This window comes from Balaenoptera musculus, chromosome 15 (genome assembly GCF_009873245.2).
Source record: "Balaenoptera musculus isolate JJ_BM4_2016_0621 chromosome 15, mBalMus1.pri.v3, whole genome shotgun sequence".
Lineage (NCBI taxonomy): Eukaryota > Metazoa > Chordata > Mammalia > Artiodactyla > Balaenopteridae > Balaenoptera > Balaenoptera musculus.
The window spans coordinates 60,442,090-60,467,389 of NC_045799.1; the positions used below are offsets into that span (position 1 = coordinate 60,442,090).

Genomic DNA, 25,300 nt, shown 5'->3' on the forward strand with positions numbered 1-25,300 from the left:
CTTGCCCACCACTGGCCAGGCAGAAGGTGACCCAGGAGAGAGGCAAAGCTGGTTAGCAGTGATTCTCCAGCTAGTCTTAAAGGGACGCAGGTTTAGTTCCAGTGTTTTCCAGCAGGGGCACTGTTAACCCCTTGGGTGGGATGCATCCCCATGTGGGACCCCACACATCGCAGGACAGTTAGCCCCAAGGCAGGCCAGTAGTCTCCTCTTTATCACTGATAATAAAAAAAGAGATCAATATGGTTCCAAGGGTGGATGGAGGGGGGTAGGATCACTCTAGTTAGAATGTCACATGTAAGGATACCAACCAAGAGAGCAACTCATTGGGCTCAAAGTTATAGAGCTATAAAGTGACATAACTGGGATTTGAACTGAGGTTAATTTTCTCTCTCTCTCTCTGAAAATGTAAATATATATACATAAATATAAGTAAGTATATATGTAAAATATAAAGTAGTATATAAATATAATTATAAAATATAAAATCTATATATTCATATAAATATACTTTATATATTTATATAATAAATATCTATAATAATTTTATAAATTATAAATATAAAGTATTATATAAATATAATTGTGTATTATATATGTACATATATAATATATATTTATTAATTATATAATTATATTTACACTTTATGTTTTTACATATATACATATTAATACTTATGTATATATTATACATAAATATATAAACATATAAGATATAAATATACACACATATGTGTATGTAATATACACTTATATTTTACATATATATACTTATATTTATAACTTAGCTTAATTCTGTTTTATGTTCTTATTCTGTCTGATGTTAAAAACTTACATATGTCAATTAACATTTCCTTACTTAATGTATTTTGCCTTCACCCTGGTCTCCAAGATTGCATCTAAATTCAGAGGGGTGTGGCATAGTGTTCAGGCATATTTGGGGTACAGGTTTGGTCTTTGGTGATTATGTGTCTACAGTGGTTTCTACTGATGGATACATCACTCAGTGTGGTTCTTGGCTGATCTGAAACATCCATTCTTACCTCTGTAGAGGTGCCCATTTTCTCCTTCAATCTCTGGTCATATGGTCCACGCTGTGATGCTGCCGTGCCTCTTGGTCCAGACCCTGAGGTCTGTCCAAAGTCCCACAGTCTCCCTTCAGAACCCAGATCTTAACCACTACCTCTCTTGTGTCTGGTAGTCTTAACCAGCCAGGGCCAAGTGCTCCTGGGAGACCAGGTCCGGAGCAGCCAGACAGACCCAAGAACATGGACCCACACTGGGGAGTCTGCATTCAGCCCAAGACTTAGCCCCCTCCCACTTACATAACTCGTGGTGCCAGTTACATCTGTGAGCTGGCTTTTGACTCACCACTATTTTTTTTCACAAGTAAAATATAATTGCAAGCTTATTGTTGTATTATAACCTCACATGGAGGAGTGGGTGGTAGGGTGGGCTGAAGCTTAAGACAGATAATGGCCTTCGAGGGCTTCAGCTCTCAGATCACCCACATCGCTTCTCTTCTTTCTGCTTTTAATCTGTTGTTGAGACAATAACTAAGCCATGATGTTGACTTTGGAGTTATTCAGCCATGTGGTTACCCTAAGGCTGGGGAGGACATACGACTCCAATTATAGACTGCTTGCCAGCCTTTAATCTTGGAGGACCCAGGGCTGGGGAGCCTCCTCACTTGCTGACTGGGGAAAGCCTGATTCTCTCTGCATTTCCTTTTCCCTGCTCAGCTTATCAGCTGGGAATATCTCTGATCCAGGGCCAAACTCTCAGATGTGCTTGGGGATCTGAGAATTGGAGAGATCTGTATTTTGTTTCTACCTGTTTCTTTGAGCATCATACAGAACCCCACCTCAGAGAATACACACCAACAGGTGACTCAGTTGCTCTCTTATCTAACTTTTGTCCCTGTAACCAAGAATTCCTCATATCTTCTGGGCCAGAAATAAAATACTAGCTTAGCAAATGTTTGTCCATATCAATGCTGTGTTTCGAAGCTCAAAAATCTGGAATCGGACTCTTTTGTTGTCTGATTCCTTCCTTCAAACTCTCCATCAAGACTTGGGATGCCCTGTGGCCATCTGCCCAATGAAGAAGGGTCACTGTATACAAAGAAGTGTGGGGTGAGGGGGAAACATAGCAGTCAATTCTTCATAATATCCCACAACATGTGAATTAGGAACAGCTAGTGCCCAATACTTTTTCTTTACAAAAACTGGCATAATTTGTGTGTATATATATATATTCATATGATTTTCTTTTTGCCTAAAATCTGTCTTGCCCACTAGATTATGAGCTCCCAGAAATAGGAACTAGGTCCATTTTTTCATCGATGCATTCCCAGTGCTTGGGATGATGCCTTGTACATAGAGGTACTCCAAAAATATCTATTGACTGAATGAATGAATGTGATCAGGTCTATTCTGAGGTTCTGTAGAGAGGAACAGGTACTTGAACTTGAAGAACAAGTGCAAGCATATGAAGAGACCTGGGATGTTCTATTCTCATGTTGCTCAGAGCATCTCCTCCACCCATGGGTTAGGTGTAAATTGAGTCAGGTGTGTCTGTGTGGAGAGAGAAGCATTCTGGAATTCTGGAGAGTTGACTCTCATCCTGGCACTCATCATGCACATTAACTGAGTGACCATGGCCAAGCCCACCCCCTCTTTAGGTCTTTTGTTTGTTTGTTTTTTATCTATAAAACTTTTGAAGGGACTGGGGGAGTCTTCAAGGTACGCAATTCTGTCATCTCCTGAGGATGCTCCCTCCTCCCATCTTGGGCCTCCTGCTTTATAAGTTGCTTCCTCCACTCACTCCCCAGGCTTCTGACACAGCAGATGGAGCTGGTGCTCGCCCACGACTGACAGATGAGCCTCATTTACAGCCCTCAACATTTAACCACTTGGCTATTTGACAGAGTCATCTAGCTCTAAGATGCCAGGAGAGTCCTCCCCATCTCCAGCAACGCAGACAGCTTCCCACCCCCATGCTCTGTCTGGGCTAGAGACCTGGGGAACATGCAACAGGGAACCCAGCTTCCAGCCATGGGTCTACAAGGCCTTAGAGAGAAGCCACGTTTGGGTTTAGCAATAGTGCCCAGAAGCAGAAGATACTAATGTGGTGTCCAGACAGTATGCTAGCTTGATCTATTTCCAGGTCCAATTTCTCAGCCAACTGGACTATTTTTGCTGCCCTATTCAGTAATATCAGTCATTCTAGAAAGGCCTGATATTGATTACAAGGGGGGTCTGAGAATTGAAACAAACCTAATTCCTATCTCATTTTTTGACATTGAAGGCTTTTGAGTGGCCAGATATTTCCATGACAATAACAACAACTCCCTAATATCTACTGAGTGCCACCTATGTGCTAGGCATAAACATCTTTACAACCCTTATCTTATTTTGCCCTTCCAACACCACTGTAAGACAGATACAATGATTATCACTATTTTATAGCAAGGAAACAGAGAATCAGAGATGTTAAGAGATTTACTCAATATTGTTGTTTTTTTTTTAAACCTTACTTTCTGTTTAATTCGTTTTGCCAAACAAACACAGTGAAAAACTTTAGTCTGACTAATTGAACAGAAAATAGAATTTGTAACCAGTAGCGAACACAACAGGATAGACGGATCTCCGTCAACAGGTCACCTAGATCCCCTTGTCGATGGCCTCCTGGGAGGGAGATCCTAGTAGGCAGAGGCACAGATCTGCCAGTCCCCATCAGAATCACAGGCTGCACAAGAAGTAGAACTGATGTTACTCGGATCTCTTATCACTACACACAGAAGAGTTGTCTCTGATTACCGGCCAAACTCAAGGTGTTGTCTTCGCAAAGCCATAGTCCTTGGGCATCTCGCCTGCATCCCTAGGGGATAAGTGTCAAGTTCAGTGGTTCTGAAGCCTCTGCTTAACCAGAACCTGCAACATAAACTTAGTGTCCTAAAAAGGGGGAGGGGGGGTGCAAGGGTGGTTCAAGAACAAAAGAAACAAGAATGTAGTGGTGTTTAAATTTACAGTTGTTAAAAATGTCATCTCAAGTCAAGTCACTGGTCTGTTTGCATTTGATACATTTTTATACTAACTAGCATTGTAAAATTATCTCATGATTAGAAAATACCTGTGGATATTTGTATAAAAGTGTGAAATAAATTTTTTTATGAAAGTGTTCATTGCTTAGTAACACAGCATTGTATATGTGACATTATAAATAATGTGAATTGCCTTTCTTTTTATTTCCTCAAGCTGAACTGTAAAGTTTTTGGTCTTTTTATTTATATGGGACACTGAGAATAATCTCAGATCAGCCAAAGATATTAGTGCCTCCCCAAATGCAATGTAAATGTGACTGATGGGTTTTTGTTCCCCCTTTTGGGTCTACTGTTCAGTAGAGAATATTTTCAAAAGAAAATGATCTTAAAGGTGGTCTGTGTATAGACATCTAAATGTCCAGTCCTCATAGTGCTTTTTAAAATGGTTTCATTGGCTGTAGGGCTTAAAAATCACTATTAAATGCAAGTAAAGTTACCCAAATCTGTGAAGATTGTATTTGCTGTAACTTTACCTGTAATTTTTTTCTAGTAATTTAAGAGATGGATATTTGGGATTGTATTTTTATTTTACTAAGATCTGTGGCTATTTTAATTATTATTTGCATTGTTTTTGTTTCCTTTCTTAGCCAAATTCTATGAGCTGATCATTGTTCTTCCCCACCTCCTACCATGTCAATCACCTTAGTTAATAAGTTGAATATTCAGTAGGATATGATATTCCTGCTCAGAAATGGCCCACAACCTGTAATTTGAAATTTAATAGAAAATGACCTTTAATACACTACATTTTCAGTTGTACTGAACTGAAACCATTAAAATTTTATTTGAATTAAAAAAAAAAAAAAAGGCAGAACCAAGATTCACGCCCAAGCAAACTCACCTTCCTCCTCCTTTCCTTCTCAAGCAATTGAAGGAAAATCCACTGTTAAATAAGTACGGCTCCTGGCGTTGGCTCCAGTGATGATCATCCTCTGGGAAGGAGGATGGGGCTGGGGAAAGAGACCGTTCTCTCCTATTTATTGTATGAATTAATAATTTTTAGGTTCAGTGTGGATATCCGAGAATCCATGGTCCAGTTGGAAAACTGAAGGATAAGACAAGGCCATTGGATGGGAACAGAATCCTCTTAATGTAAAGAGGAAGGGTCATAGCCAAAACCTCCCTCTCTTACTTCTCCCTGGCAGAAGACTATGGGCCTTAAAATGTTGTGTTGGGAGCAGGATGGAATTGATGGAACAAGACTTGAAATGTTTGTTTAGGTCTCTTTCTTTGGGTTGATGTTGGCCTAGGACATTGATGGCTTTGTAATGCGAGAGAGTTATCAGGCAATTACGAAAATATCCCAAGAGTCTATAAGGCAAATTACCTCTGGTTAACTTAGTTTCTTAACTTAGATTGCCCAGGAACCTATGACATACAGTTCTAAGAGGCCATCGGGTCTAGACATTTACAATGTACCCAGAAGGTATGAGAGTTTCAGTTGTTCCATGTCCTCACCAGGACCTGGAATTGTCAGATTTTTAAATTTTGGGGGTTTTTTGCCACTCATAGACACATAATGATAGCTTATGGTGATATCATTTTGCATTTTTAGTTTATTTTTTATATTTGACAATTGTTTTTAGGAATTCGGAGGGATTACTATAAGTTATGTCCCATCTTGAAACAGACATAGCCTCTGACTTTTGTGCCTACTTTTTTTTTTTTTTAATTTTTATTGGAGTATAGTTGATTTCCGATGTTGTGTTAGTTTCTGCTGTACAACAAAGTGAATCAGTTATACATATACATATACATCAACTCTTTTTTTAGCTTCTTTCCCCATACAGATTATTACAGAGTATTGAGTAGAGTTCCCTGTTTGATACAGCAGGTCCTTATTAGTTATCTATTTTATATACAGTAGTGTGTATATGTCAATCCCAATCTCCCAATTTATCCATCCCCCGCCTTACCCTGTGGTAACCATAAGTTTGTTTTCTACATCTGTAACTCTATTTCTGTTTTGTAGATAAGTTCATTTGTACCCTTTTTTAGATTCCACATATAAGCGATATCATATGATATTTGTCTTTCTCTGACTTACTTCACTTAGTATGACAAGCCTACTTTTTTTTTATATTGAAGTATAGTTGATTTACAGTGTTTCAGGTGTACAGCAAAGTGATTCAGTTATATATATATAAAACTGAATCTGTTTTATATATATATATATATTCTTTTCAGATTATTTTTCCATTATAGGTTATTGCAAGATATCGAATATAGTTCCCTGTGCTATACAGTAGGTCCTTAAAGGTCCTTGTTGTTTATCTATTTTATATATAGTGGTTTGTATCTGTTAATCCCAAATTCCCAGTTAATCCGCCCTTTCCCCTTTGGTAACCGTAAGTTTGTTTTCTATGTCTGTGAGTCTATTTCACAGACATAGTCTATGTCTGTGAGTTTTGTAAATAAATTCATTTGTATCATTTTTAAAGATCCCACATATAAGTGATATCATATGATGTTTGTCTTTCTCTTTCTGACTTATTCCACTTAGTATTGTAATCACATGTGTTATAGGGAAGTTGTTTGCCTGTCTGTTCCCCCCATTGAACTGAGCTTCTCAAAGGCTGGAGTGAGCCTTATCCAGTTCTCTTTCTGCAGTACCCAGAAAGATGCCTGGCCTAGGAATGGCACATGGTGATTATTTCATAAGTGAATGAATTTGCTCAACCTGTAATTAGAAAGGATTTGGTTTATTCAATAATCACCACCTGGACTTCCCTGGTGGTGCAGTGGTTGAGAATCCGCCTGCCAATGCAGGTGACACACGTTCGAGCCCTGGTCCAGGAAGATCCCACATGCCGTGGAACAACTAAGCCCGTGCACCACAACTACTGAGCCTGTGCTCTAGAGCCCGTGCTCTGCAACAAGAGAAGCCACTGCAATGAGAAGCCTGCACACTGCAATGAAGAGTAGCCCCCGCTCGCTGCAGCTAGAGAAAGCCCGCGCGCAGCAACGAAGATCCAATGCAGCCAAAAATAAATAAATAAAATAAGTAAATTAAAAAAAAAAACCAACAATCACCACCTTGAGCATTCTCAGATAAGAAAATGGCTAGGTTGTTTTTCTAGGGGCTTAAATTTTTAAAAAATGGAAATGGTATGGGGGAAAGGATCTAACATTACAGGCTCTCATGTGTGCCAAGCACTAAGGTGAGTGTGTTCAGGATGTACCTTGTTTTATCACATCCTGAACTCTGTCATAGAGAATCACTTAGTATACAGAAAGAAGCACTGGCTTTGGATAGAGCTGCACTTTGTCTCTTACCTTGTGACCTTGACCAAAGCCTCCCTTTGCCTCGGTTTTCTTGTCTGCAAAATAAGCAGATGATAATGCCTAACTTATGCCATGGGTTTGGGTATTTTGAAGGATGTGTGGGTAAAGTACTTGGCATGTGTGGTTTTTTTCCCAAATTGTGGTAAAGAATGCATAACATAAAATTCACCGCCTTAACCATTTCTAAGTGTATGGTTCGGTAGTGTAATTTATATTCACATTGTTGGGCAACCATCACCACCATCCACCTGTAAATTTTTCATCTTACAAAACTGAAACTCTGATACCCATCAAACACTGACTCCTGATTCCCTCCTCTCCCCAGCCCCTGGCAACCACCATTCGACTTTCTGTCTTTATGAACTTGACTACTCTAGGTGCTTCCTATAGTATATATCTTTTTGTAACTGGCTTCACTTAGCATAATGTCCTCAAGGTTCATCCATGTTGTAGCATGGATTGGAATTTCCTTCCCTTTTTAAAAAATATTTTATTTATTTATTTATTTATTTATTTATTTTGGCTGTGCCAGGTCTTAGTTGTGGCACGCAAGATCTTTTAGTTGCGGCATGCGGACTTCTTTTTCTAAATCTTTTTAACTTTTTATTTATTTTTAAAAATTAATTTTATTTATTTGTTTTTGGCTGTGTTGGGTCTTTATTGCTGGCACGCAGACTTTCTCTAGTTGTGGCGAGTGGGGGCTACTCTTCGTTGTGGTGCGTGGGCTTCTCACTGCACTGGCTTCTCTTGTTGCGGAGCACGGGCTTTAGGCACTTGGGCTTCAGTAGTTGTGGCATGCAGGCTCAGTAGTTGTGGCCGCAGGCTCTAGAGCACAGGCTCAGTAGTTGTGGCACACGGGCTTAGTTGCTCTGCGGCATGTGGGATCTTCCCGGACCAGGGCTTGAACCCGTGTCCCCTGCATTGGCAGGCGGATTCTTAACCACTGCGCCACCAGGGAAGTCCCATGTGGACTTCTTAGTTGCAGCATACGAACTCTTTAGTTGAGGCATGCATGTGAGATCTAGTTGCCCGACCAGGGATCGAACCCGGACCCCCTGCATCGGTAGCACGGAGTCTTTCCCACTGGAACACCAGGGAAGTCCCAGAATTTCCTTCCTTTTTAAAGCTGAATAATATTCCAGTGTACGAATATACCACATTTTCAAATCCATTCATCCTTTGATGAACACGTGTGTTCTTCCACATCCTGGGTATTGTGAGAGTGCTGCTAGGTACACGGGTATGCAAATACCGCTTCGAGATCCTGGTTTTAATTCTTTTGTTGGCATGTGTGTTGCATTCAGTAATTTAATACTTAGTTTCCCATTTCCTCCATTTCATATGCAATGAAACAGAGGTGCCAGAGGTCAATTAATTTGATTAAGGCCTCACAGCTGATACATTGCTGGAGCAGCATTTGAATCCAAGTCTTCTGTCTCTAGTTGATCTGTTCACTCTCCATAATCTCATTTTGCTCTAAGATACTTTTCAAGAGGAGGGATTGGCATTTTGAGTGAGAGGAGGTGATTTTAGGGGACTTCAGAAGATCTGGAAAAGAGGGAGAAAGATGGTAGCATCCATCACTGTGAATTTCATAACCAGTCACTTGTATTCTTTGTGACAGGCCCTAAGTGGGGGAGATTTGCACCCTAATCAAGTGGGCTCTTGAGTAGACCAAATGCGTGGGTGATAAGGAAATCAAAGAGTATCATGCCACATACATTGGCTTTCTGAATCTTCAACCACAGCATGAGCTAAAGGTCTTTTTGGTGCACGCTGGAAAATTCCTCTAACAGCCCCTGAAGTGGGACTGGCTAGTGGATCCTTTAACCCCTGTGCGGAATTGCCTTTACTAGAGACTTGGTGTAGAACATCCTTCATCCTCCATCCATGGGGCATATGTCCTTCGTTATCACCTGAAAGATGCACACCTGAGCAGTGTAGCGTCCATAGTGTTTGGTTAAACTGAGCCCAGTTTTCTCATCTGTTATACTGCTTTACTTCGTTGTTGTTGTCATTTGCTGTCCAGGCATCAAATGGTCCATAAATAAAACACCTATCCACTGCATAGACACTCCAAAAAGCAAAAACAAATTTCAGAGCAACTAAAATGGCTGTTGCTAAGCCAATACATTCAATGCATTTTTCTTAGACAAATAGTTGACTTTTAGGTAAAACACCTTGCATGCTGCCTGTCATATAGCAGGTCCCTGAAAATCGTTCTTTCTTTCCCTTATCCTTTCCTGTATTAGAATTCAGTTCCATGCAAAGAGCTAGGATAGGCATTGGAAATGGAGGGATGGAGGAGGTGACCGTATTCACTGACCTCAGAAGTGTGGGAAAACAGGCATTGAAAATAAATCAGTGTATTCATGTGGATAAAGAAAGGAAGGAAAGGGGATGTCCCTAATCAAATTGTGTCCTCCCTCCCCTAAACTGATACGTTGAAGTCCTAGCCCTCAGTACCTCAGAATGTGACCCTGTTTAGGAAGAGGATCATGACAGATGTAATGAGTTCAGATGAGATCACACTAGAGTAGGGTGGGCCTTTAATCCAATATGACTGGTGTCCTATAAAAAAGGGAAATTTGGACACAGACATGCACACAGGGAAAACACCACGTGAAGATGAAGGCAGAGATCAAAGTGATGCATCTAGGAGCCAAGGAACACCAATGATTGCCAGCACACCCCTGGAAGCTAGGCAAGAGGCGTGAAACATTCTCCCTCACCATACTCAGAAGTAACCAACTCTGCTGACACCTTGATCTCGGACCTCTAGCCCTCAGAACTGGGAGATGATACATTTCTTTTTTTTAAATTTTATTGAAGTATCGTTGATTTACAATGTTGTGTTAATTTCTGCTGTACAGCAAAGTTATTCAGTGCTATACAGTAGGATCTTGTTGTTTATGCATCCTATATATAATAGTTTGCATCTGCTAATCCCACACTCGCAGTCTTTCCCTGCCCGACCCCCCTCCCCTTGGCAACCACAAGTCTGTACTCTATGTCTGTGAGTCTGTTTCTGTTTCGTAGATATGTTAATTTGTGTAGTGTTTTAGATTCTACGTATAAGCGATATCATATTGTATTTGTTTTTCTCTTTCTGACTTACTATGCTTAGAACGATAATCTCTAGGTCCCTCCATGTTGCTGCAAATAGCATGATTTCATTCTTTTTTATGGCTGAGTAATATTGCACTGTATGGGAGATGATACATTTCTGTTGTTCAAGCCCTCGGGGTTTGTGGTGCTTTGTTATGGCAGCCCTAGCGAGTGAATACAGAGAGCTCCGGTGGTAACTAGGATAGGATGGGGTTGGGGAGGTCCCCTGGAGGACAGGATGTTTAAGCAGAGACGGGGAAGATGATTCAGAGATAGCTTGGGAAATATATAGGAAAAAAAGGAGAGCATTTTGCAGAAGAAATACTATTTTGATATGCGGCTAGTGGTTACTTTACAATTTATCCTAATAAGCGTGGGTATCGCGTTTCAAATCCCACAACACATTAGGACTAGAAACAATAAAGTCCAAGACAGCTGGCAGCTCCTCACCGTGCAGCTGATAAAACAGACTGACCATGATGGGGGAGAAAAGAAAACTTAAATCAGTGGAATTAGGAGGAGGGCACAGAGGGAGGAGGAGAAGGAGCAGAAATGAAACAGCCTTTGCATTTGGGGGCTCTTTTTTTTAACAACAGAAATTAATTTTATCACAGTTCTGGCAGCTGGAAGTCCAAGATCGAGGTGTCAGCAGGTTTGGTTTCTTCTGAGGCCTCTCTCCTTGGCTTGCAGATGGCCATCTTCTTGCCATGTCCTCACATGGTCTTTCCTCTGCCTGTGCCTCTCTGTGTCCAAATGTTCTTTTCTTGTAAGGACACCAGTCAGATTGGAGTAGGGCCCACCCATATGACCTCATTTAATCCTTTTAAAAAATTGTTTTTAAATTTATTTTTTTTAACCTTTTTAAAAAATTGAGGTATAGTTGATTTATAATGTGTTCGTTTCAGGTGTACAGCAAAATGATTCAGTTATACATATATATATTCTTTTTCAGATGCTTTTCAATTTTTGGTTATTATAAGATATTGAATATAGTTCCCTGGGCTATACAGTAGGTCCTTGTTTATCTATTTTATATATAGTAGTGTGTATATGTTAATCCCAGACTCCTGTGTGTGTGTGTGTGTGTATAAATACACACACACACACACACACACATATATATATGAATGGATAAAGAAGATGTGGGGTATATATATATCTTCTTTATCCATGTATCTGTCCATTTATCTGTCAATTTCATGAAGTAGTGTAATGATGGATGTTTGTCCTGAGTGAAGGGACAAACATCCATCATTACACGAGCCCGTCAGGTTGACTTCTGGGGAAACGGCTGCTTGGAGCAGGAAACAACCACCTCTGATACTTTAATGATGACGCTGAGCCATCAGTGGTGAGCTCAGCCACCGTAGAGAGGTCCTGTTTCAGAAGTGACGCCAATAAACTGTAGTGTCTCGAACAGACACACGATGCTACTTCAAATTAATAAGTCCTCTTCTTGTTACTGTCTTAGAGAGTATTTTTCAAAAAGTACCTTCTAAACCTGGGTTAGGTACCCCCTCCCTTGGGCCTTCACAGAACTCTGTGTTTTGCTGCATCATAGTACTAACCATTCTGGTTTTAACTCTCCTCCTTCTCACCTGTGTTGTTCTTGATCTGCCTCCTATCCTAGGCGTGCATCTCCCTGGAGCACAACCTCAGATTTGAAGTGAATCTCTGTCCCTCAGAGTCTGCACACAAGATGGCCAGAAGTGAACATTAAATAAATATTTGTTTAACAACTCCAGTTTCAAAATATTCACATCCTAGATGCTCAAAATTTTTAAAAATTTTTTTTGCATGCTTAAAAATATAAACCCTTGGGTAACACACATGCCCAATTGGCCAAAGGTTTTCCAATGATATATGTTCATTTTTTCTCTATCACAAATTCCCTCTGGACCCTCTGCCACCAAGATTCAATAATATGAATTGAATTCTCTTTTTACATCAACCTTTTCTGGTAAGAGGCTAGCCTGCTATGTTCTCTTTTGACAAGTTCAGGGTAATTTTGACTTTGATCTGATTCTTTTTTTTTTTTTTTTGCTTGCTTGTGGCCAGAGAAAAATCTACATGATGTTTCAAACTATAATTTTCAGGTTTTCTCTTAAAAAGGATGCTGGATGTAAAGGTTTGGATAGGATAGAAAGGAAAACAGAGCTAAAAGCCAGAGCTCTGTTACAATTTCTGAATGTCTATTCTCTTTTTTGTTGTTAGGAGAATTACCAGTGCAATTGGTTCCCACAGGAATATCTCCTGTTATTCTCTCTCATTTGTCCAGTTCTGAGACAATTGAATAATCTGGAATGTGTCCAAGAATTCTGAGCCCAGAGAGCGCCTTAGGGAAACCTAACACCCTCTTCTTCTCATGGCCACCCATCACGTTGTCTTGGCTTCCCTGACTATTGGAAGCCATAAAGCTTTAGCTACACTATGTTGGATGCTTATTATGTTCCACGTGTATGCTGAGCATGGTATACGTGCAGTCTCTAAACCTCACAGCAAACCCTGAGAGGGTTTATGTTCTGGTCCTCATTTTAGAACTGAGAAGACTGAGACTCACAGAGTCAGTTGTATAACACCCCCCAAAGATGCTGTTGGGAAATGGAAGAGCCAGAGTTTGAATGCAGAACTGACTGACTCAAAACTCCATTCTTCTTTCATTATGTTGTTCTGGATGGTGTGGTCTGTGGAGAGAGTCTGCTGAGGCTACATTACGGGGCACAGAGAATGTGTTGGAAAGAGTAGGGGTGAAGAAGGACCCTGGGCAGGATCAACATGGCCTTGTGGGCCAGGCAGAAATGTGGTACTTCGCAAGTGTGAAAAAAGCTTCGGAAAAATGTTATGAGCTCCTCTAGCTAGTAAGCAGTGTAAGAGCTAGAACTTGTCCACCAAACACAATGCCTGGCACGCCGTAGACAGCCAGATACATGAGGAGGAATAGGTGGATGAGCCGAGTGGGAGGGGTCAGAGCACAGGTGGGCTCCACAAGGCAGTAGGGGATTCTCAGGATGGGCGAGCCCAGCTTGTTCCCTAGATATAACAGTAACTTCTATTCTCTGGATAAAAGAGGAAACAAAAAGGCCAGTGGTTTACTCATCTAAGTGAGAAATTTTACAAGGAAAGATACTCAGAAGACAGAAGAGTCTCTCTTCATAGGGGAGGCTTAATGCTGAGCCTGGTCCATGCTAAAGGCAGCCTAGCTTAGTGGAGGAAACACCAATTTTGCCATGGTTACTAACATGCTGTGTCACTTTGGACAAGCACCTCAACCTCTCTGAGCTTCTGTTTCCTGATCTGTAAAATAGGATTGTAATATTTAGAGAAACAGGGGTAAATTTTTCACATGGTTAATGTGCTTTTCTATTTGGCCTTTCTGAGTCTATGACTTTTGTCTGAGCTGGGCTGTGCTAACCATCTACTTGGGAAAGAAAGTGTAAAAGAAAGTGGAAGGAAACTCACTCGATGCCACTGTATGGGACTCATTGCCCCAGAGTGACAAGTTCTGTAGCAGGACCCCTGCTCTCAGGCCTTCTGGTACATGAGGGTCATTGAAGAACTCCAACCAGATAATCTTGTACTCAGACCATACCACTTTATTTCTTTTTCTTTTTTTTCTTTTTTGGTACTTTATTTATTTATTGAAGTATAGTTGATTTACAATGTTTCAGGTGTACAGAAAAGTGATTCAGTTTATATATATATATATACTTTTTCAGGTTCTTTTCCATTGTAGGTTATTACAAAATACTGAATATAGTTCCCTGTGCTATACAGTAGGTCCTTGTTGTTTATCTCTATTATGTACAGTAGTATGTATCTGTTAGTCCAAAACTTCTAATTTATCCCTCCCCCCCTTCCCCCTTTGGTAACCATGAATTTGTTTTCTATGTCTGTGAGTCTGTTTCTGTTTTGTATATAAGTTTATTTGTGTCATTTAAAAATATTCTGCACATAAGTGATATCACATGATATATGTCTTTCTCTGTCTGACGTACTTCACTTAGTATGATAATCTCTAGATCCATCCATGTTGCTGCAAATGGCATTATTTCATTCTTTTTTATGGTTGAGTAATATTCCATTGTATATATGTACCACATTTTCTTTTTTCATCCATCTGTCAATGGACACTTAGGTTGTTTCCATGTCTTGGCTATTGTAAATAGTGCTGAACATCTCCTTGAATTAGAGTTTTCATCTTTTTCATATATATGCCCAGGAGTGCGATTGCTGGATCATATGGTAACTCTAGTTTTAGTTTTTTATACTACTTTATTTCTTAACAGGCTCAGCTACCCCCTGGTAGCTCAGAGCTTCTTCACCATGAGTTTCTCCCAAAATCCCAAACAGCGGAGTGGGACAAGAAGTCTTTGCCCTCAGCATTACCCTCAACTCATCCATCATTCTTCTCCTTCACCTGGGTCTGAAGACCAAAGGGGGAAAGTTGAGAGACATGATCTTAGGCCCCCTTATTTCTCTCTTTCTTTTCATTCTCACAATTTCCTAGAATCAGAGCCTTCCCATCCCTTTCCTCTCTGGTCCACCCTTGCCAAAAACTTCTGTGGTCTTGCCAACCAAGACTGGTCCTTAATATGCTAAAGAGTAGAGATAAAGGAATTTAGTAAAAACTACCTTCCAAAATCAATATTGTGACTTAAAATTTTTATTATTTTCTGGCTGCACAGTTGTTTTTTGAATGTCAGAAACTTGCATTTAACTCCTTTAGAGGGAGTAAGGAGGTGCCTAAGAGCACAGATTCCAGAGTCAGACTGCCAGGTCCAAAGCATGGCTCTGCCACTTACAAGTGGTGTAACTTTGGGTAAATCACAAAACCTCTCTGTGCAAAATGGGGTTAATAATAGTATCTCATAGGGACTCTTGGAATAGTACCTTAGTTTGTATATGAAATAATAACACCTCTCTGTTTATTATGTATATAACTGTTTTCACCTTCTTTATCATTAATCAATATCATCATCACCATTTTTCTTTGTGTTCCTTCTTTAATAAATCCTAATTTCCTAGCCTTACCTAGGTATATGGATGCCATGGGCCATCTGGGGTAAACCTCATATACTCAGGAAGACAAAAGAGAAAAGCACACTAATAATTTGAAAAATACATTATCCTTAAGACTGCAGTCTAGTTGGTAGAGGTGTTTTCCCATAGGACTATGGGTTAACAATTCTGATATTGCTAGACATGTATACTGGAATTAAACAACTAAGTAAATGGATGGTGGAGGATGGGAGCCAGGCTTCTCATTGTTGGGGTGGGAGGTTATAAATGAGCAAGGGGAGAAGGCTAGACTGATCCCTGTGATAATGGATTAGAGTTGGAGACATCAGGATGAATTCATGTTAAGCTTAATACAGACACAGATGGTTACATATATAAATTTTTATAGATGTGTATATATGTATGAGTCAGTCTACACACATAGATTTCCTTGCTCAGTCAGTTGAGAGGGACTAGAAGCCATGAGCACACTTGGCACCCAGATTTTGGTTTCTAACACCATTCTCCAAGAAAGGGAGCCAGGGTCCTCGGAGAAATGGATTCTAGGATGGGACAGGAAATAAACAAGATGAACCTGGAGCATCTTGCATTGCTGGAAAGTAAGAAAGTTCTCCAAAAAAAGGGCAGGAGGGAATGTAGCAGCCAACTGAAAGAGATTCCAATAGCCAAACCTGGGGAAATTTGAGTGAAGAAACAGAATAAAATAGTATTGGATTCTAATCCAAAGTATAAAATACATATCCATGTGTCCACACTAATATATATCATATATATATATATATATATATATACACACACACACACACATATATATTTGAGTGAATAATTAAAAGGGGAAGAAGAGACAAATCTGCTATGAAGAACAATTCCAAATAATTTATGTAGACACTCTGTACTCAGAGAGGTAGAGCGTAACTTCCCGCTCCTTAAGTGTGGGTTCTGTATAGTGACTTCCTTCCAAAGAGTATGGTATGGGAAGAGAGAAAAAGAGAGTAACTTTACAGTGGAGAGATTTGAGAAACACTGCCTCAGGCAGCGATATTGATATTTATGACATCAATAATGATGTCATCACAGAAGGTATCCTTGACATGTTATGATGAGAACGTCACCTCATCTGTATGGTTTTCCTCCCCCAAACCCATAACTGCAGTCTAGTCATGAGAAAAACATCAGACAAATTCCAGCTGAGGGACATTCTACAAAATACTTGACCAGTACTCCTCAAAACTGTCAAAGTCATCAAAATAAGGAGAAGTCTGAGAAATTCACAGCCAAGAGATACCTAAAGAAACACAATGACTAAATTTAATGTGCTACCTGGATGAGATTCTAGAACAGAAAAAGGACATTAGGCAAAAACTAAGGAAACCTGAATAAAGTATGGGTTTTAGTTAATAGTTATATCAGTCTTGGTTTATTAATTGTAACAAATGTACCCTATTGGGGAAACTGGGTCCAGGTATATTGGAACTCTCTGTGCCATCTTTGCAGTATTTCTGTAAATCTAAAATTGTTCTACAATAAAAAATTATTTAAAAGATATATTGTTCCTGTATCATTACTTCACAGGATTGACATGAGGATTTAAGGAGATAGCGCATAAAAGTTCATTACCAAGTGACTGGCACATAATATATGCTCCACAGAACAGCACTCTTTGACCATCTTGTGCCTTTCTGTGCAATTCTTCCTTGTGATACGCCTTGCAAAACTTACTATTGTTGCCTTTCCTCCAAGATGAGCCAAACTGGTCTAGTTTCTGATAGTTGGTATCTGTCTCTTTTGCTCTGAGAAAACTAGAGCATCATCCCAGGGTTTGTAATTGAGCATTTTTACCTTAACGACCCTATCTGGATTGCATTCATTAGTCTGTTTAGTAACTAAGATATACCACATCATAACAGTACTTACATGGTGGTTACCTTGGTGTAAGTCTGCCAGATACTTCTATATAGAGTAAGTGTATTTTAACTTTCTTTGAAAATGATTGTCAAATACGTGAGGCCCATTTTCTGTCTTAGGAAGGAGAACATGGGGACATTATCAACTTCTTGTTTGCTGACTGAGGGTCTTGACGGAATGCAGCATCCCAGAACAGCAAGTCCTCGTCAGTTATTTCTAAGGATCAGAAGGAGTTGCAAAATTATAATGAGGCAGGGAAAGTTTTTTTGTGACCTTGGGTAGAAAGTACCTTTCTACAGAGGTGAGGTGGATAAGACATCCCTGGGGCTGAGGTGTATCTAGAAGAGAAACCATACTGCTGGGAGCAAGACATGGCTGGTCCTACTGGATTCCCTCTATGGTCATGGCTATGCAAAAGAAATTATATATATATATACACACACACACACACATATATAATTTATATGTAAAATATATATAGTACATATATAAATTATGTATACACATAATTTCTTTTGCATAGTATAATTAGTATATTATATACTATATTATATAATATATAAAATTGATAATATATAATTATATATGTGTGTACATATATAAATACCTACTATATTACATAATACATAAAACATAATTATATATAAAATGTATAATATATAATACATAAATTATATATATAATTTCTTTTGCATAGTATATATACTTAGTGTATGTATTATATACTATATTATATAATATATAAAATATACAATATATATTATATAACATACATTATATTATATATTTGTGTACATATGTATATAAATACATACACGTGCATGGACATATATACATACTACATATATACATACATTCAAACAGTTATCTCCTATCGTATGCTTCTTCTCTCAATTGACAAGGTCAGGATTTGCACATTATAACCTACTCTTCTCTCTTCACTCACCTTATTCTGTTTTTCTTGGATGGCAACCTGAGCTTATCTCCCATCTACTCTTTTGTTTGTCCTCCTTAGCTGGATATTATGTGTGGAAAACTCACAGAAAAACCGGGTTGCCAGGTCTGGTCCATCCTCCTGCTCAGTAAAATGAAAATAACATTTAAGAAACCCAGTCACCAATGTCTGTTTAATAATTCTTGATTGCTGCCCTGAGCCTGGATTTCAGTATTTCTGAATAATCAGCACCTGGAAGCTAGCAAAAAATGGCTATCTAAAACTGCCAGAAATTTGCTTCCTGTTGTTCTGAATGTGAAAGGAGGAATGTGACTCTGGGGCAGCCTCATTTTCCTTTGTGATGGATCACTTTGGTGGGCCATCTCAGTCCTACCCACTTTCATTAAGTAACTACTCGCTGCCCCTGAGTTAGCTCAGGACTTGGGAGAAATCATCCAAAAGCAAATGCTTTATAATGGAGTATTCTGCTTAAGAATGTAAAAGGCTATCCCAAGTGGTAAGGAATATCTCTGTACTTTTTTTTTTTTCTTTAATGAAGTGTTTAGCATTTCCCCTGGCAGGACTGGAAACAGAGTTTGAAAATAGTGGATGGGATCTGGGACTGAGGGAGCAAAGAGATGGGAGTAAGGGCTCCCACTGGTTGATGGGCTTAGGTGGTGTCAGCTCTGTAACTAGTTAAGGGTCTATTTCCAGAAAAAAAAAAACCTGCCATTAAGATATTGGTTAATTAACTTATGAATGTCCTTGGGCATTCTCTATGCACTACTCGGTCAATTTGCTGTTTGAAATTTCTACTGAAGCTCTGTAGAAAATCCAGGACCAATGCCTGTTCCACCTTGGTGCACTCTGCAGGCCCCATGGGAAACCTCCCTTCTGGTCAGTTCCAGCCTCCCAGAGGGATTCCGGACAACAGTTGCACTAGTCAGAACTTACATTGCACGTGACAGTAACCCCAAAGCACACTAGCTTATTCAGAAAGGGGCTTCCCTATCTCCTCTGCTTCTTTCCTTATTCTTTCACAATGAAGAAAGATTTTCTTCACATGGTAGGGTGAAACTGATTTGAATTCATGGTCTCCTGGCTCCTTGACTCCAAAGCTTTCCAATAGAAAAAATTCAGGGAAGGACTCTGATTGGCCCAGCCTAGATCACATGCTCACTTCTGGCCCGATAACTGTGAGGAGAAGGAGGTGTTGTGATTGGTCTGACTTGGATCACATGTTCACTGTGCGACCAGAAGGGTGAGTTACTGACCTGATTTCCAACTGCCAGCTCTTACTTACATCTCTGAGTAAGAGTTTTTCTGGCTACCAGAGCTCACTCTGCCCACGAACATGGTAGGTTACAAGTGCTGAGGAATTACTGTCTCCCAGAAGCAGCCCTCAAGCAACGACTGATGAGAGCTGGCACATAAATACTCAGGGGCTCACTTGCCCGCCCACGGGCTGACAGAATTCTGAGACATGCACTCAACACCATTTACCAGAATGCCAGAGTGGGATTAAACTCCCATTCTCCACAGTTGCCCCTTGCTGGGCATTGGACTCTTTATCTGCCTCTTTCTCTTTCCCATCTCGCTCCCTCACCCTTGTCTGCAGTATGGCCTGACATCACCTCCCAAATATGCTTGTACTTGAGTCCTTATCTCAGTGACTTCTGGGAAAACCCAAACTAAGAGAGTTACAGTGATTGGCAGCTAATCACATGAGTCAAATGGGGATGAAGCAGAGTGCCTGGAACTGGTACTTCTGAATACACAAAACAGTAGCTGTCCACTAAAAATATATATGTGTGTGTGTGTGTGTGTGTGTGTGTGTGTGTGTTGGGGAAAAAACCCCACAGAGCAGCAAACAATGAGAACTTACAGTAAATCACTTCCTATTACACCAACATTTGGGCACAAACATGTCTGGCCTGACATGCCCAGGGGAAGCAGACAGACCTCCCCAGCAGGTTGCTCTGGAGAGGAAAATGTCAGAGGACGTTGGGGTCCAGGCTACAGGGAGAGCTGTAATTTACATGAGACAACATTTCCACCATGACTTCATTAATCTTAGGACTCTTCCGCCCCAGCTGAATCCCAGCCAAAGAGTTATCATGGCAGGGAGACATGCCCGCCTCCTCAGATGCTGGCCAGCGGCTGGGCGACTTGGCTTATGTTTGGCGATATTCCCATTAGACAGTTGGGCTTGTGGGATGGCCCATGCATGTGCAGTGATAAAAATACTCTCCTTATCTCTGTGTCTCAGCTGTGGTAACTCTGCTTCTTTCCGTTCGAGTGTATTGGTTTCTAAAGCCAAACTTATTCTATATATGTCACGGGTTGAATTGCCTAGAAGCAGTGCTTGAGAGAGGGGTTCAGGTGTATGAGACTCTGAGGGAGTCAAACACCCACACCTCTCTAAGGTTGTGAGGGAAACAAAATAGGAAAGATAAAGGAGCCACAAAGGGATGGGGCTCTCAGTTTCAGATAAAGTCTAGACCAGGGGTTGTCAAACTATGGCCCGTGGACCAAATTCAGCTGCCACCTATTTTGGTAAATAAAGTTTTAAATAAAGTTTTATTGGCACACAGCCACGCTGACATAATGTCTATGTCAGCTTTCTTGCTACAAGGGCAGAGTCGAGTAGTCTCTGGACTGGATGGCCTGCAAAGCCTAAGCTATTTACATTCTGGCCCTTTCCAGAAAAAGCTTGCTGACCCCTGCTCTAAACTTGTCTCAACCCATGGGAGCTCTGGAGCCCCCCTTGCTCCATTAAGTTATCCCCATCTTGAGGCAAGGGCTGGTCTTGGTACCTTAGTGTCAGCTGGGCATTTGTTGTCACCCACCCTGGGTGTTGAGGGTGAGGGACATTAAGCAGATTAAGCCCAGGATGGTGGCTCCTATCAGCCGAGAACGATTTTTTGGATGTTAGGGGCACCTGTGAGCTCTGAGCAACCGACACAGTGGCTGGGAAACGGGTGCACATGCTGGTAAAGGGGATCTTTCAAGGCACTGCCAGCAAGTACTGCCATGTTGATCTGGATCTCCAGATGTGCTTCATGAAGATGGAGGGAACCCTTGCTTCCTGCCTGAAACTGAGCCATAATTCTCTCACCTGGACTCCGTGACTCCCATTTCATTCTTGCCTTCAGTCCGTCCATCCCATTGTTCTCAGGGTGAAGACAGAAACCCTTAACAGCTCAAAGAATAATTCCTGAACCTTTTCCCCCATGAATTCCAGTCCCTCTAAGTAGCCAATATTCAGTTTGTGTGTTTTTACCTATTTTTTTCAGTCTTTCCAAACCACAGCACACAAAAATATGCACAGATTTTCTTTTCTTTAAACCAAATGTCCTGTTATGCGTATTACTTTGACATTTGCTTTTTTTGCCTTAACAATATAAACCATAAGAAACTCTCCACATGTATGGTTAACTGATTTTTAACTCATTTTTTTAACAGCTGAATGATAGGCCATCATATGTATGTACATATTATGTACCTAATACAGATGTACAATAATTTAAGCATTCCTGCATTGATAGGAGTTCAGGTTGTTTCTGTGTGGTTTTTATTTTTCACTTTACAAACCATGGTGCAAAGAATGCCTCTGAACAAATATCCTCACATTCTGTTGCTTGTATTTCTGAAGGCTCCATCCCTAGAAGTGGTATTATTTGGTCAACATACACATGCATTTTAAATTTCCATACACACTGCCAGATTCCTTTCTGCAGATACAGCAAATCATATGTCCACCGTGAGTTTATGAGGCTGTCGAGTTTCCAACATCTTTGCTAGATTGGTGTCCTTCAGTCCTTTTAATTGTTGCCAATCTCTTGGCAGGGGAGTGGCCTCCCGTTGTCCTGACTTGCATTTCCTTGACTGTTATTGAAGTTGGTCATCTTTTTATATGTATGTTGCTTTGATAAAAGTAGCCCCCACAGTGATAGGACCTTATGTTAATTTGGGGGGAGATGGAAGTGTTCTAGGGGAATCCTTTGCTCTTTACCCATCCATCCTCAGCTGCTCTCCAATGCAGAGTTGGTTGTTGCCGATATACCTGCCCATCCTCGGCTGCCCTCCCTCTCGTGTCCCCAAAGGGCATGGAGTTTTGGTCTCAAGGGATGTGGCCATGGTGGGGGTGGGTAGAAGGTCCTGCCCCATTGGTGACCATCTTCGTCTGTTCTCTTCACTTCTAGACGCCACCCAGATGAACAATGCAGTGCCCACCTCCCCTTTGCTCCAGCAGATGGGCCATCCACATTCCTACCCCAGCCTGGGCCAGATCTCCAACCCCTACGAACAGCAGCCGCCTGGCAAAGAGCTCAACAAGTACGCCTCCTTGAAGGCTGTCGGTAAGTGCTGTTTTGTTTCTTCTCTCTCTCTCCTGTACTTTTCTGTTCCTTCTAGATTTCCTTATCCCCTACTTTTTTTCTACTCCTTTTTCTGTCTTTCTTATCTATCTATCATCCATCATCTATCTATCCATCTACTATCTATGTATCATCTATCTATCCATCCATCATCTATCTATCATCTATCTATCTTTCAAAATCTCTATTTCTCTTTCTCTCTGTCTCATTCTCTCACTGTCTCTCTCTCATGTATTCTGGGTCTCTTTACTTGGGACACAATTTACTAAGGACCAGAGCCCCTCAGCGGCTCTCTCTTGGCCCCAGGTCAAGTCCTACCTTGCTGTGTGGGGCAGGGTGGGGGTGGGGGAGAAGGAGAACGTGGATACTCATTGGATCATACCGATACCTCAGCCCCTTCGCCATCAACCGTCTGCCCTAGCGAATCCTCAGGGAACCTGGACTTAGGATCCAGGACACTTGGTCTCCGAACCCCCTGCCCTTTCAGTGTGACACTCACCACCCACACAGTCCAGCCTCTCGGAGAAGTCAGTAAGCCTGCACATTCCTATCTCAGGGAACTCCTGTTTTTCCAGATGTAAACATTTCTGGTGTTGGGGGGTTGGGGGAGCCTGGAGCTCCTATTACCTGAGTTCTTATCAAGTGCCAGACATTGCATTGCCCCTTTTATAGACACTGTCTTATTTTCTCATAGTGCTCCAAAGAGGAAGTCATAAGTATTGCCCCAATTTTCAGATTAGGAAAACTGAGGCTCGGGGAGGCTAATTTAACTTGTCCAAATCAAGCAGCCTGTGGGCAACTTGAACTTGTGTTTTGATCACTTCAGAGCCTGTGCTCCTGCTGCTCCCTTCCCACAGCCCTGGGTGGGCTGGGATTCAGTCCATTCCCCCGATTTGTACATGAGGGAGTCTGACGGTGACCCAGCCTCCTAAACAAATGACTCATGGCCCCGTTCTATAGGATGGAAGCAGCATGCACAGCAAAGTCAAGCTTTGGGGCGGGCAGAAGACTCCCAGACCCCATGCCTTCTTTTATAATCAGCTTCTCATCCTATTTCCTCTCCCCACTGCCAAGCTCCTCGTTGGAGATGGGACAGGAGACATGTGCTGATCAATTCCAGTATGAAATATCCTAATTCTGTTACAAACTCAGGACAGAAACCAAAGCACAGACATGATCATATGTCTAGGCTGCTGTCGGAACCACGGTCTACAGACATCAGATTCATAAAACAAGCATATTGGTGCCCAACAGAGGGCCAGGCACATACTTGGAGCTTAGCATTTGAACCAGAAGTCCATCTTTAGGTATTCATGTTCCTCAATATCCCACGATTTCCAAATGGAACCATTTGAAGAGGGTTTGAGGGGTGCTTATAATTCTGAGGGCACAGGTTGTGCTGCCTAAATTCCAAGCCTCGTAAGACTTTACATAGTAATCTCCCACGTTTCCTGTTGAATTTCTCCACCCACCTCAACCCTCATCTACACCCATGACCACAGATTTCTTCTATTCCATATTGTGTGTTTGCAGAGCACATACATCCTAAGCGTGTTCAGATAAACTCAGATATTACTAGGAAGGGAAGGGAGCTGTTGCCTAGGAGAGAAAGAGTCAGGGCATCTGTGCCAATGTAACTGCAGAAGCCTTCATGCACTATTCCATGGCCCACCTCCCTTTCTGAGCCTTGCATTTAGGTGATGAAGAGCATCTGCTGTTATACTTGATTCTTCTTTTGCATTAAAAAAAATCCACCCAGACGTCTTTTTCTTTTTGAACTGGTCCTGTTACCCAAAACAACTCATTTCTTCAACTTAGGCCCAGTGTTTCCTTCCCCCTCAACACCCGGTAGCTCTTTGGGTAAATCATAAATGGATCTTCCAACAGAATTCCTTGATTCTGTCCAGCATTGACTCAGGGCTTCTTGGTATAGCAAATGTCTGCAGTGCATTTAGAATTAAGCTTGCAGTCTGAAAGTTTATTTGACACTCCTTGAGTAACACTTTCTTCCACAAAGCTGGAACTCCTGAAATGTTTGTTGAATGAAGGAATGAGCTTGTCTTTGACAAGAATCAAAGAATAGCTTAGTTGGAAGGGAGCACCCCTGTATCTTCTAAAAACTCTGAAGGGTCTCACTTGGGGTACCCTCCCCAGTCCTGGCTATGGTTGATGTGCCCCTCTTCTTCTTGGTCCTTCTTTTCTGACTATTATGGGAGTTCACAAGCTTTATCTGAGTCACAGATGGTCTTGTAATGGTCTTGTGAGGTCCAGTGAGGGGCAGACTGAGCGAATGCATGACCCGATGAGTTACCCAGGAGTCCAGAGTCTGCCCGCCCAAATGAAATGCAAATCCCATAATAAACATTCTTTCAAGGGTTCTCTATTAAGGCATAATGTGACTGTGCTGTGAATGATGAAATGCGTTTCATTAACAAAATCGTTACCACCCAGTAGAGAAGTTGTTTAAAAAATGGTTTGCTGTGGAAAGCTCTGCAGTCTCTGATAACCAGACTCATTTTCTAAAAATTTCAATTCAGTAAATAAGGGGAGACTTGGACAGCCTTTAGG

The 25,300-nt window shown here is 41.0% G+C and overlaps 1 protein-coding gene across 1 annotated transcript in view; it reads left to right on the top strand.

The window, feature by feature from the left end:
- The window catches only part of SHISA9 (shisa family member 9), a 297,904-nt gene that overhangs the window by 246,065 nt on the left and 26,539 nt on the right, over positions 1-25,300 (top strand). Inside the window, exon 3 of the mRNA XM_036824265.1 lies at positions 22,559-22,714. Within this exon, the coding sequence (XP_036680160.1) occupies positions 22,559-22,714 (156 nt within the window). The remainder of the gene's footprint in view (positions 1-22,558; positions 22,715-25,300) is intronic.